At 42.6% G+C, this 13,537-nt stretch overlaps 2 protein-coding genes across 2 annotated transcripts; both read right to left on the bottom strand.

Moving 5' to 3' along the window:
* Window positions 1–1,705: 1,705 nt before the first annotated feature.
* On the bottom strand, window positions 1,706–7,247 carry MYCBP (MYC binding protein). Its single transcript, XM_049819735.1, has 5 exons — window positions 7,138–7,247; window positions 6,862–6,934; window positions 4,994–5,042; window positions 4,121–4,250; window positions 1,706–1,804 (listed from the first exon to the last, which is right to left on the bottom strand). The coding sequence occupies exons 1-5, from the start codon at window positions 7,150–7,152 to the stop codon at window positions 1,760–1,762; spliced, it is 312 nt and encodes a 103-aa protein (XP_049675692.1). The 5' UTR covers window positions 7,153–7,247; the 3' UTR covers window positions 1,706–1,759.
* Window positions 7,248–9,930: 2,683 nt separating this feature from the next.
* On the bottom strand, window positions 9,931–13,317 carry GJA9 (gap junction protein alpha 9). Its single transcript, XM_049819733.1, has one exon. It carries the CDS (start codon window positions 12,266–12,268, stop codon window positions 10,718–10,720), a length of 1,551 nt encoding a protein of 516 aa, XP_049675690.1. The 5' UTR covers window positions 12,269–13,317; the 3' UTR covers window positions 9,931–10,717.
* Window positions 13,318–13,537: the final 220 nt, after the last annotated feature.

Here is a 13,537-nt window from a genome sequence, read left to right as displayed (position 1 = left end):
TGGCATCGCTCACGCAGGCAGGCCGCTCGATTGAGATTTTAACCAGTAGTGGTTTTATTTCCTTACACTCCTCCTTTAAGGCTCACAAGACCGAACTGTTTTTAGAGGGAAGCAAATAGTTACGAAAAGCATAAGCGTGGACCACTGCCCTCACAGCCGACGTCTCAGCCAAGGAGTCCTTTGTGCCCCGTGACGACCTCGACAAGTCAACACCTTACCTGCCTGCCGCTTCTTTGGCGAGATGTGCCTCAAACAGCATTTATTTCCGTCTTCCTTCAGTCACATTACCTGCAGCACATGTTCAGCTGTATGATGCATTTTCTACAGCATTATCCTCTCCCTATTTCCACCTGCTGCAAATTGGTGCTAGGTGTATGTTCTAACTCACAAGCCAGCTTTCTTTTCTCCCTCGTTGCAGAAGGTGGGGCATTTTTTCTGTTTGGGTGTTTTTTCCAGGGTTTTGTTCGCTTGTTCAGGGTGGGTTTTTTTGTTGTTGTTTTACTGATTTAACACAGTATTTTCCCCTCATTTACCTCTCTTCTGGTCTCTTTAGATCAATAATAGGTACAGTAGTAAGGTAAGCAACTATTACATTCATTAGCCCTCAATCTCAGTTTGTATATTGCCTTTAGCAAAAGTTGTGATCCATCCTACCGCACCCATAAGACAAGCTGCAAAACCCATCCTAGAAACAGAAAAGTTAAACTAATAGCCAGTAGATCTAATACATAAGACAACTACCGCACTTTTTCCCTCCCCTTCCTTTGTTTTTCCTGTCATCAGCTGCCTTTAAACTACCTGGTTTTAGGATAGGAGACAGATGCAGCTCTTTAAAAAAAAAAAAAAAAAAAAAAATTTAAAGAAGGCCAATTCTGCATTCCAGAAGAATGGTGAAGCCAGCTCAGGGAAACAGGGGCCATAGAACATAGAGGTGAAATTAGAAATCACAAGTCACACACACACCCCTCTTGTATTTTCTGCCCTGCCTAAATTTTCTTTTCCCAGTTAGATGAATCAGAAAGCAGAACCCTCTGCATTGTACTCTTACATGTGCCACTCTAATTACCCAGGACATCCATTACAAGTAAGAATTTTGTACTCTGTTCAGAACTGCCCAGGCAGTATCTGGATCAACTCTCCCAAGGCCCAGTTTCTGAAACAGGATTGGAGACATGAACTGCATGGAAATAGGTACACCTCATGCAAATTAAAAAGTGTAAGTTCAGTTTGCATCTCCAACATTGTGCTATGTCCATCACTTAACATAACTATACTCACCCCTTTTGTGTCCCTCTGAGTAGACAGTTACCCTATCAGCTTCAGTACAAGGCTAACCTCAGTTCTGAGCACCAACTTAGAACATACCTTGGAGGTCCTGCTTTAGTTTACAGTGGTCCATCTGTGTCATATCACCCCCACCAGTCAAAAGAAAACCAAGAGAGAGGTCAACAGCTTAACAAGACCATTGACTACAATATGAAATTTACACAAGTTGGCAGGCACAGTTATTTACAAGTTAATCATAACTATCAGCTTTTCTTAAATACAGAAACCAAGGAAGTTGGTCAGTATGCTTAAACTCTTCAGCTGCTGCTGCACAAGAATAGCTGTACACTCATACTGCAAGTTTTTCTTTCTTTAAGATCATAAGGTAACAAAGTAGACATGCAGAGTTCACACAGACACACACACAAAAAAAAAGGACTACAGTTCTCAGGAAGCCCTTTATTAAGTCAAGGCATTAAAGGAGAAACTACTGTTATTCACCATGCTTCTCATCTTGAGGTGGTTCATACTGAGCCAGCTGTGGATTTAAAGAGAGGAATTTAGTTAGCTGCAACATTCAGAGACACTTTCTACATTAAGAAATGTAGGAAAACGTTTGGTCTTGAAGTGCTCCATTTTTTAATCCATCACTGATATTTATGCAAGTCCATTTTCGAGTCAGGCAACAAAGTAACTCTTCCCTCAAAACATCAGCTTGTCACATTGTATAATCATGCAGCTATGACAAGGGAGCTTTCTAAACACACTTTCAAGCATATAGATCTTGCCCTTAATTTTTGCCTGTTTCTTGTTCTAGGTCTCATTAAGTACTTTTCATCTCAAATCGCAACTGATAATGATCAGTGCCTTATAAGCTTTGATTTCACTGAAATATGATTAAATGAAACAGTCATTCTCATAGCAACAGTACCCAAACTAACATTCCCTGTAATCATTCTAGCTTTCATTATTCTTTGTGGAGAGTATGGCCTAAGCAATTATGCGCTAAAGTATGACCTTTACGTGTAAAGTTATTTCCAAAGAAACATATGAAGGTGTTTACTTGACCTCAGTTACATTAAAGGTAAGCTCAAGCTTCAAAACCGTTCAAGCATTAGGACTGAGTCTCTGAAATATGCCAGTTTAGTTTCCTCAGTTAAGATTCTTCCCTCTCCCGCAAATTGCGGAGTAGGTTGAAAATAAGCAAAGTACATACAGTTAATACCCATGTGTTCCTCGTAGCAACACTAAGTTACAGCAATCACTATGCCACTAACAAGAACCACTGTTCTTGTAGATTTTACCACAGAAGATGGCCAGTGTACAATCCAAAGTCAGGGGTTTTTTTTCCACAAAGGGCCTAACTACTGACTTCCTGTCCCCCGCCCCACCCAAATACCTGACATTCTGACCAATAAATATAAGGAAAAGAACAGATCTTCACAGATGAATGCAAGGGAAAACCACCATCTATTTGGACATGATTCAAGTTACCAATAAATGCACAGTTAAAGACATGTATTTTATGCTACTGGACTGAAAAAAGTGCTAAACAGTAGTGTTCTCCCTGCATTCTGTCTGTGTGAACTTCTACAGTGTCAGAATGACAGGCAGAAGATGGTAGGGAAAAGAAAGGGAAAAAGCAAAAACATTAATACTGGTAAACACACAAAGTAAGAGTTATCATTTGAAGGCTGAAGAAGGTGAAAGCACAAATAAACCCATGGTTATGGAAAGGCTTACTTTCCTGGAACAAGTTTTGACTTCTTTAAAAGAGTTCTTTAAAGAAAGACCCAGGTTACTCTGCTTTCATATGTCTACTTACTATCAGTTGCATTTTTAAGTCGGCTACACCAAGTGAACTGCTGGTCTATTGCTACTCCCCCTAAAATTCTGCTCTTTGCCATATTTCCTAGTAAGAAATAACAAATGTAGCTGTAAGGACTCACACTGGCTAACAGAGGAGGAGGACAATTACTAGGACAGCAAAGGGGCACTCCAGACAAGAAATACTACAAAGGCGTAACACCCAAGAATCCCTTCTCCCAGGACTAAGGTGGGGTGGTTGTCTCCCAGTAAAAAAAAAAACAACACATAGGGATGTTCACATATAACAACAGCCATCCTCTTCCACCAAACGCATGGAAACCTGTTGTGGCACATAAGCTACTAGCTTATTATGGTTTCCTTCAGTGTTGTTAGGTTTACAGTGCTCTCTCATAAGGGGAAGTTGTTCACATCTCAGAGCTGTTTCAGACAGTCTGCAGACCCATTAAAGAATGGCTCTGCCTTAGCCAGCATGTCAGATCCACTGTTGTGGCAGATAAAGGAATACCAGGGTTGTTTTTGCCCAAAAGTGCAAATTACTGTTCCACATAGACACAAGTGCTTCCATCGGTAACATCCTGCCACGTGCAACTCTGTGCCAGGTCACACAAACTAATATATAATATTCCTCCTTCAGTTTGCCTTTTGAAAGCCTTTATAATAGATACATGAGCTTTTTTCTTTTTCAAAACTCTTGTGGAAGCATGAGCTACATAATATCAAACACATCCAGACAGGACTGAATGAAGACATGGGATTAGCCTCAATAACATACACATTCACTAAATAAATAAATAAAATCCCTAGTTTAGCAACACTATTCTATGTTACAGAACACAATAAGTGTCCCATCAAAAAAAATATCTTCACTATGATGAATTCCATTAGCATTCCTCAGCCATGCGGCTAAACAATGCAACAACATTTATCAGTTACTCTAATGGAAGAAAGTTAGCTGTATTCTAAGTATTAAAGTAGTCTTCTTGTGTAATATGGAAGTATTGAGGAACACTAAGTAGACTTTTACCTTGGTTTTCAGTTTTTTATTTTCTTCCAACACAGCTTCATATTTTTCTTTCATCTCTGCCACTTCCAAGCGAAGTGCCTCTATTTCTGGATTCTCAGGAGCTGAAGCTCCCAGATGATGCTTCAGAAAGCTGATATTTAGATGTTAAGTATTCCTTCAGTTAGACAGCATAACCACACTTTGGTTTTAACACTTATGATGAAGTTAGTGCTGCAATACACGTGACCAAAATTGCATTAAACTACTTAAGACTACTAGAGTGTTTTCTATCCTACAGCATGAAGATACAAAAATAACAAAGCTTTTCAAGTTCACTGGTATATTAAAAAACCCCCAAACCCCCAAAACAAGACATCAATACACACAGGACTAATTCACATGTTTTACTACACCCTCCTCTTCTTTTCCTCTCTTAAACGCAGAAGTTTTGAAGAACTAAAAGGAATAACCAAAAAAATAGAAGCAATAGCCAAAAAGAGAGGCTACTTAAAAACAGCAAGAAACAAAAGACGTTAATTTTCTTCCCCTCTCATATTATTGGGGAGGGAGGGGTGGGGAAGGAAGCATGAAGAAGCTGACTTCAGAAGCCACAGATATTATAAGTACTCAAGTCTAATGCTGCAGGTCTATGACATTCTGTAATGCCCTATAACTTAACTTCAGAATTGCTGGCATACTGATATGCACAGTTCTCTTTCATCCTACCAGACTTTGTTAGTTTGTAAGAATGCAATTATTACCTAAATTGCATCCTTAAAAGTCATGTTCTCAATGCAAGTCTTCTAAATGAGCCTCTCCACCTACAAGTCAAAAGCACTACTGCTGTTTCACGTGAAGTCTCTGCAAACAATTCACAGAAGAGAAAAAGGATACTCCAGTGCACTATTTGGTTTCTCTGGCTCTTCATATAAGGCTACCAACACTGCAAATAGAAAATATTCAACAATTGCAAGAAGTTCATGCAACTCTAAGTTTTTAAAACATGTACCAAAAGTCAGAAGGCATACAAGTTGCACGCTGCGTTTATAGCGCATTTTTCTGCTTAACAAGATTTTCACCTATATACTTTGGTGTAAAGAATAGGTCTGCTGTACAGGTGGGAACAGAGCATCCCACCCAGTTACAGCTAGACAGAATTTTTGTTTATCCCCTAACCATAGTCTTTGGCTATTCTAGCACAGAACACAAAACAGCCTAGACAATTTTTACATATTCCACACACAATCCTAATATTGGCTTTCATCAGGAAAATTGAGTTTAACTATTTTGAGACTCTCCCTTCACAAACCATTACTTCCACTTAAGCTACATCTTTGAACAACAGGACACCATCAGCACTTCTATAACTTTCAATACAAAAGCAAGCCTCCATTAAACACCTACAGTTGCAAAAATAAATGGCTACCATCAGAGTAGGTGACACTGATAATCTTTACAGATGAGGGCTCTAGCAGCCAAAAGAGTGCCAGGGAGGTCAGGCACAAGCAGCAGTACCCCGACAGCTTAAATAAAACTAGCCATACACATACCAACTCCATATCTGGAGAACTCAGTCACACAGATACTCGGGAAGTTCCCAAACATAACCACTCGCCCCTCACCCCAGGGGCACATACATGGCTATAGCAGATGTCTGCTTTCATAAATACTTTGAAGCCCTTCTCCCAGTTTCAGATGTCCAAACTGCACAGCCAAATTGGTTTTAAGCTAAGCACCTAAGTTAAAAACAAAATCAGGATGCCATGCTGCTTGGAAGACTTGTTTTGCCATCCGATAGGACGCTTCATATTACAATAGAAAGAATACAAGCGGTACCCACACACCAGGCCAAGAGTCTTAGTGCAGCACCTATTCACTTGACATCCTAGATCTGCTGCTCCCTCTTGAAACAGCATGTTTTTCAAGCAGTAATATTAACAGGCTTTCTCCACATACTATTGGAAGGCTCTCAAAAAGACTTCAGAAGGATTTAAGAGACGCCAAGCCATACAGAAAGCCAAAGCATGCATCAAGTTCAGCATCATTATCTTCCCCATTCCGATACAGATAGTCACTCTCCCAAAACTTACAGGTTCATTAGTTTGAGAAACACCAAGCTCTACTCAAGAAAGGGTCTTTTTAAATAGACTGTTTTTAAGAGCACATTTACTGTTATTTTGTCTCAAGCATTACAGCTCTGGCAGAACAACAGCCCCCAAGAGGTTCAGCTGTTTCCAAAAGCAAGCATAGAGAAAAGCACTTTGGCCGAGTAAGAGAGGTCTCACACGCCACGGAAGGGGAAAGGAACCACCTTCCTGTCCCTTACGTCTCTCTACCACCCCTGTTCCACACACACCTCTAGCAATCGACCCACGCGCAACGAACGCGCGAACTGCCAGCAAGGACTGAACGCAGGGTGGTTCACAGGCCACGTTTCCAGAGAGGCCCCCTGCCCACCCCCCCCCCCCCCCAGCGCGCACCGCCTCGCCGCCCGGCTCCGACTCCACTTCCACTGCCGCACCAAGTCGCCCGGGCGAGTTCGGCTGCCGGCCGCCACGCAGACTGAGGAGAAAGAGCGACCGGCTCGCCCAGGCGGGGAGCCGGCGCAGAGCGCCGAGGCAGCCCGAGGGGCGGCCGCACCACAGCCGTGCCAGGGCGGCAGCTGCGCCGCGGGAGCGGGACGCCCCGAGGGGAACGGCCCCCGCCCGCAGAAGCGCCCGAAGAGCCGCCCGCGGGCGGCACGACGCGGGCCGGAGACTTACCCTTGGTGAGCGTGTCCAGCACCCCCGACTTCTCCAGGTACCGGCGGAACTGCTCCCGCTTGGAGTCCGCGGCCTGAGGGAGGACGCCCACACGGTCAGATCGGCGGCGACCCCCCCCAGCTACGACGGCGGCGGCTCGTGGGGGCAGGCCGGCCCCCCTCTCCGCCGCGGAGGCGGCACGAAGGGCCAAGCCGGCACCAGTCCGCGGCCTGCCCCTCCGCGCAGACGGCACGGTAAGCCGCACCAACCCCACACCGCCGGCTCGCTCCCTCCTACCTTGTAATGCGCCATCTAACCCTCAGCGCGCCTGCACCCGGCCTCGCGCCTGCGCCCTACTCTTTTACGGCGCGAGGGCTTCCCAGCGGTTACCACAGCGACGGGACAGCAGCAACGCCCTCGGCCTCGCCCCCGCGCGGGCGGGCGTCTGCCGCCGTCGCAGCAGCATCTCGCCGCGCTCCTTCTCTTGAGGGGGTCCGCGCCGCCCAAAGAAAGGCCGAAGCCGGCGCTGCGGCCCCTGCCTCAGCAGCTCTGGCCGTTGTCCCGCTCCGCCCTGCGCTCTTCACCAGGTACGGAAGTGCGTTTCGGACTCGGCGGGTCCGGGGCTCGCCGCCGCCGGCCGGGCCGGGCCGGGCCGCGCCGCCGGCCGGCCAAGGGGGCAGCTGCGAGGGTCGGCCCCCGGGTCCCCCCGGTGAGAGGGCGCTCTGCCGCAGCGGGAGTCACCCGGAGGTGGGGGGGGCGGTGGCCCGCGTCCTGTCGTGAGGGACGCCTGGCATTCACTGTGCCTGCGGGCGGCGAGGTGCCGCTGCGCCCGGCAGCGCGGCTTTCCGTCAGATCGGGTAACTGTGGTGCTGGTGGCTTGAGCGGGAACGGGAGCTGACTGAAAAATCGCGGGAGGAGAAAGTTGCAGCAAGCTGCAGCTGCAGAGCTGCCTACCCAAGGGGCTCCGAGGGGTGACATGCGGTGAAACCTTCGCGTCGGAAAGAAAGTCTTTTTTGCCTTAGCCTGGTTTAAAAACCGGAAGCCGTTATACCGGCTTATTTTTCTGAAACGCTGCGGTACCTGCTGACCGATAAAATCTGTTGATTATAAAAATAAATAAAAGAAACAACCGAATAATCTTGCACCTGCAATGTTAGGGTCTTTCCACGCTCTTTCCACACGGTCTTCTGCAACGTCTTCAATTTTCACTGGAATTAAGTTAAGCTTTTCTGTTGGCAAGGTGCTGCGATGAAATAGAATGCTTGACCCATGTCCACACAACAAAAGTTAATAAAAATCCTCTGTCAGCAGCAGAAAAACAAATTATCTTGTGTTTTGTGTAAAATCAGCTGTGATTTTATGTTATCTCGTCTTGAACCAATAGAAGTTCAAATGTCATATCCCATATGTGAGCATCTAAATGCTAATTTTCTATTATTTAGACAGTGGGAGCGGAGTGCATTAAGTACTAGGCTTTCTATTACAGATACATTAAATGTAAAGCATGCATTAGCACAGTTACCACCCACAGAAACTTACGCATCAAGAAATGCAAGAATTAAAGCCGCAGTAGCAGCATTAACTCAGCTAAATCACACTATACATTTATATACATTCCTGTATATTACACAGTGTTAAATTTTACAGTGTAAGCAGAATTACATAGGGCTGTATTTATGTATACACATAGAGCAATACTAGACATGAGAAGAATAGCTGCTGGAGAGAAAACTACAGTTTTAATAGTATTAATGCGTATTTCTTATGTGGACAAATTAATGCTGCTGCTGCTGCAAGCAGAAGAGCCTTTAAGGTTTTCTGGCTCCTTTTTTTCCTAATATTGTACAGCCTTCAGCCAATCTGAAATATGGCTGGCTTGTAAGCATAATGAAAATGCCCATTAAGAATTTAATGATGCCGTAACATTGTGACGCTACATCTCACAGATTATTTTTCAGTACGCGTACAGTAAGTCAAATCCACTAGTAAAAAATATACGTGTATACACTAATGCATCCCATATGTGACCACCTCACTAAGTATTTACAGCCTGTCAGTGCTGTGCAACTCAAGTGAACGTATTTCATTCATAGAAGTCTCGATTACAAACGTAACATAGTATTTTGTTCATCTTTCCCTCCTTTATTACTTCAAGATGTTTCATGGAACTCACCTTACGCTATATGGACTGGAGCAGCAAGTGGATGAACGTCCTTTATTTATTACCCCCATAAAAAGCATAGACGGAAATGCTCCTTCTAAACAATTATAAGCATTCTATGATTTAAAAGTCTGTCAGAATTCAGGGGACAGATGGACCCTGTAGCATCCAGAAAAGGAGTGGTTTTACAGTTTGATAAACCTTTTACATATTTTTTGACATTGTAACTGAAAGTAGGAAGGTACTACCATTCTTTTCTTTTTTTTTTACCATAGTAAGCCTTCTGGTTTGTGAAATCCAACATTTCTGATTAATAAATTGCAGTAACTTGTTTTCTGATAAAAAAAAATAATGCTAGTTTATTAGTGTTACGAGGTTGTGGTTTAACCCCAGCCAGCAACTAAGCACCATGCAGCCACTCACTCACTACCCCCCTACCCAGTGGGATGGGGGAGAGAATCAGAGGGCGGGGGGGTGGGGGGGGGATAAAACTGGTGGGTTGAGGTAAGAACAGTTTAATAGTACAGAAAGGAAGAAAATAATAATGATAATAATAAAATTACAATAATAATAATAAAAGGATTGAAATACACAAAACAAGTGATGCACAATGCAATTGCTTACCACTCACTGACCGATACCCAGTTAGCTCCCCAGCAGCAATCCACTCGCCAGGCCAACTCCCCCCAGTTTATATACTGGGCATGACATCATATGGTATGGAATATTCCTTTGGCCAGTTTGGGTCAGCTGTGCTGGTTGTGTCCCCTCCCAACTTCTTGTGCCCCTCCAGCCTTCTCGCTGGCTGGGCATGAGAAGCTGAAAAATCCTTGACATGGTCTAAACACTACTTAGCAACAACTGAAAACATCAGTGCATTATCAACATTCTTCTCATACTGAATCCAAGACATAACACTGTACCAGCTACTAGAAAGAAAATTAACTTTATCCCAGACGAAACCAGGACATGTGCAAAATTTCAAAATTAAAGCTCACAACTCATTTGTAATTCATGATGCTTTAAAAGTGTAATAATGTATTTAATGGTAATTGTATACGATAAGAGATTGACTCTGTTCTGCTGAGGAAGTCAGTGGTGTGATACACTGGGAAAAAAAAAGCAGAAGGTGGAGTCAAAGAATTAGTGATACATGTATCAAATGTTCTGTTCTTTTTGTATTTAATTCAAACAGCAGAATATGTTTGACATTCTGCTTTCAGACAGCTATCAAATGTCTGTTTGAATTCTCAGAGAGATTAAGCAGAAACATATTTACAGATAATTAATTTCTCCTGAGAGTGCCAGTGCCATCTTTAGCCTAATGTCATTTACTGTTCTTCGTAAAATAGAATTAGACTGTAAATTTTGTCTTCTACCTTTATTCAGTTTAAATAGTACCAGCTGTGATTTTATGCCTGACTTTTCCTAATATGTGGACTTACACAATGTCTGTTTTCCTTCTTAGCTGGAAGGGTAGCGTAGAAGTTTATATGCTGAGGTCTAAGCCATCCTTTCGTTACAAAGGAAGTAACGAGACTTTAAAAGTTACTTAGCTAATATTCAAAGGGCTTTGAATATTTTACTTTTCTATCTATGTGAAACAGCTGGTTAAAGTTGAGCAATTTAGCTACTATTATAGATAGGTCTTGCTTATGTCGCAATGTCCAATAATTATCCCAGCATTGACTAGTGCGATTGGCAGATTAACTCACACTATATTTGAAGATCAGTGGGGGCACGCCTGCTGCTGGCATTACTTGACAGCGACAGTCGCCTAGACAGAGAGAAAGGCTTAGGACTATCGCAGTTTCTACTTTGCTTAGATTCTGAGCTCACCTCCTCTGTAGAGTCAGGAGTGTCTGCTCGGCTAGAATTTTCATAAGGAAGTTGGGCTTTGTTTGCACTGAAACTGCTTTGTCTTCTGTTGCTGTTCTTTGGAAGAGAATTTGTTGAAGCTCCTGCACTCTCAACCATTGCTGAGCAGTTCCAAGATGAACCAATTCCATGTTGTCTTCTGAAACCAGTAATAGGAAAAGTGGTATTGGGTCGCAGTGAAGTTTGAGATGGCATTTCAGCAAAGCTTCTCAAGCACGTGCTCAAAGCTATATCTGCATTCTGAGTAACAACAAGGAAATGTTTCTTTTCAGCCTCTTTTTGCACATCATGCGCTTCAGTCCCAAGCTCGCCAAGCAAGCCTTCATTATTATTTGTGCTAGTATTTCGAGTCTGATTGTCTGAAGCATTTGTAGCTGGCGTCCTCTTTGGCGATTTATTTTCCTGATTGCGATGGGTGTAATTGCTGCTGCTTTCTGTACAGTTGTTTTGCACTGACTGAAACATGGGAGGAGAATTTAGAACCGGGTAGACAGCAGTGTCAGTTTGCTTTTCCATTAAAAAGGTATAACCGCTAAGTGCAGAAGGAAGAGTTTTTTGAGGGGTGGTGGGTACTCCCAAAGAAGAGTGCGGTATCACAGAGTATTTCTTAGATTTGTTTACATAGAAATTGTCAGGGTCGTCCTTGTTTTTATTCTGCCCACAGAGTCCCATTTTAATTTTTCGGAATCCTAGGTGGATAATTTCTAGGATATTTAAAAGCAATGATACAGTCGCTATTGATTGCATGAATAATATGAACACTGTCTTTTCTGTTGGTCTAGATACAAAGCAGTCGACTGTGTTTGGACATGGATCTCTCTGACATTTATAAAGGGGATCTAGATGAAAGCCATAAAGAAGATACTGCCCAATCATAAAACCGACTTCCACTGCAGATCTTGTGAAAATATGTATCACATAAGTACAGAGCAAAGAGCCTCTCAGAGGTGCTTTGTTTAGCTTTCTTTGATCCAATTGCCGGAGTTCTCTCTCCAGTCTTTTCCGATTTTCAGTCATTTCTAATTCAGTGCTTTCAAGTTCCACCCTTACCTGAGCTTTCTTTTTTTGCCTCTCTTTTTCCAAGGCTCTTAGTCTGTATAAGGCATGACCCATATACACCAAGGAAGGGGAAGACACAAATATAACTTGCAAGACCCAGTATCTTATGAGAGAGATGGGAAAGGCCTCATCATAGCACACGTTTCTGCAACCAGGTTGCTCAGTATTGCATATAAATTCTGATTGTTCATCATTCCAAACATCCTCAGTTGCCACTCCGAGGACAAGCATTCGAAATATGAAGAGGATTGTTAGCCAAATCTTTCCAATAATAGTGGAATGAATGTGGACCTCCTCTAAAATGCCTCCAAGGAAATTCCAGTCTCCCATGGTTAGTCTGCCATCTTAACACTAAAATATATGGGAGAAAAAAGGTATCAAACATTGTAAAAGCTGCAGTCCTTCCTTAATGCATTACCCAAAAAATGACACTGGGAAAACCCATTGTATCTCACATTGTAACCATGGCAACATGACCCACTGCTCATTGATAATCTGGGTATTATTCTCTCTCATCTACAAGATGGAGAAGTGCATCATCCACCCATGTCTAATTTATCAGTAAAAGACATCCTGATAAGCATATCACTATGAGGTACTAAGCACCCTCAGGTGGCATCAACTCAGTGGAAACTAAGGTGCCTGACTTGTAGGATTTTCAGAGCATTATGCAGTTTGGTTTAACCATCACCTGACAGCGGTGTGAGAGCGGTACATTTATATTTAGGACACTTATGAAGATAGAAGAATATTTCCCTGTCCTCCTTTTCAGATGTTCTGAGCCCCACATCGCAGTGGAAGTTAAGGTAATGTCCAGTTACTGTTTTGCAGCAAAAATTGGTTATACAAAAGAACTCAAGAGGGAATAAGACATCTTGCCAAAATTGCATTGTTAAATTAAAAAATATGTTTAAGCATTTAATTTGGAGCAGGCAATTGCTTTTTGTTTGTGGATGTCAATGATAAACAAATAAAATCACCATAATTGGTCCAGTTTCCACTGATCAATGATACCTGCATTTGAAATACAGAACAGAGTGCCAAAGTGTCAAGTTGGCTCCGACTCTGTGAAAAATAAATGATTTATGCAAAAATTTTCTACCAGCATTTTCCTAAATTATTATCATCTGAGTACAGATAAATGGTAATTGCATATCTCGCCTTTCTTTCCTGTGTTTGTTTCTTTCTCCGTTACAGGATACTACATTGTGGACAAGATTTGAATTCCTTTTCAGTGTTTATATAATTGTATACGCTAACAAAAATCTTTTTCTTTTTTATGCACGAGAATAACCAGTACGTCTGTAGATTTACCTTTTCATTGTATGTACAGTACCATTCAATAGAATTTAGTTATATTAAAACCAGAATAATCTGGGGTTTTTTTTAGGATAAAGGTGGTTTATCGCAGTGTTTTCTGTTCAAATGGGATTCATTTTCACCCTGTAAAACAGGAGTGTTAAGAAATCAAATAGAAGTTGCAGTCTTATAGCCGCAATACCGATGACTATAGAGGAAACTTTATGTTAAGGTAGCCTACTAAACATGAAAATACTCTTGCAAATCAGTGTACAAACAGGCAAGTTAGACATTTTTTAA

Source organism: Accipiter gentilis, chromosome 17, assembly GCF_929443795.1.
Source record: "Accipiter gentilis chromosome 17, bAccGen1.1, whole genome shotgun sequence".
Taxonomy (NCBI): domain Eukaryota; kingdom Metazoa; phylum Chordata; class Aves; order Accipitriformes; family Accipitridae; genus Astur; species Astur gentilis.
Note: the sequence above shows the minus strand (reverse complement) of the source record. Positions and strands in the feature narration are given on the sequence as shown.

Bases quoted from the DNA above. Each gene is read 5' to 3' on its own strand.
- MYCBP (XM_049819735.1), bottom strand. The intron at 5,043-6,861 runs GTAAGTCTCCGG...TTCTATTTGCAG, and splicing joins GCTGGACACGCTCACCAAGG to TGTTGGTAGCCTTATATGAA. The intron at 4,251-4,993 runs GTATCCTTTTTC...TCTAAATATCAG, and splicing joins AAACCAAATAGTGCACTGGA to CTTTCTGAAGCATCATCTGG.
- GJA9 (XM_049819733.1), bottom strand. From the start codon at position 12,268: ATGGGAGACTGGAATTTCCTTGGAGGCATTTTAGAGGAGGTCCACATT.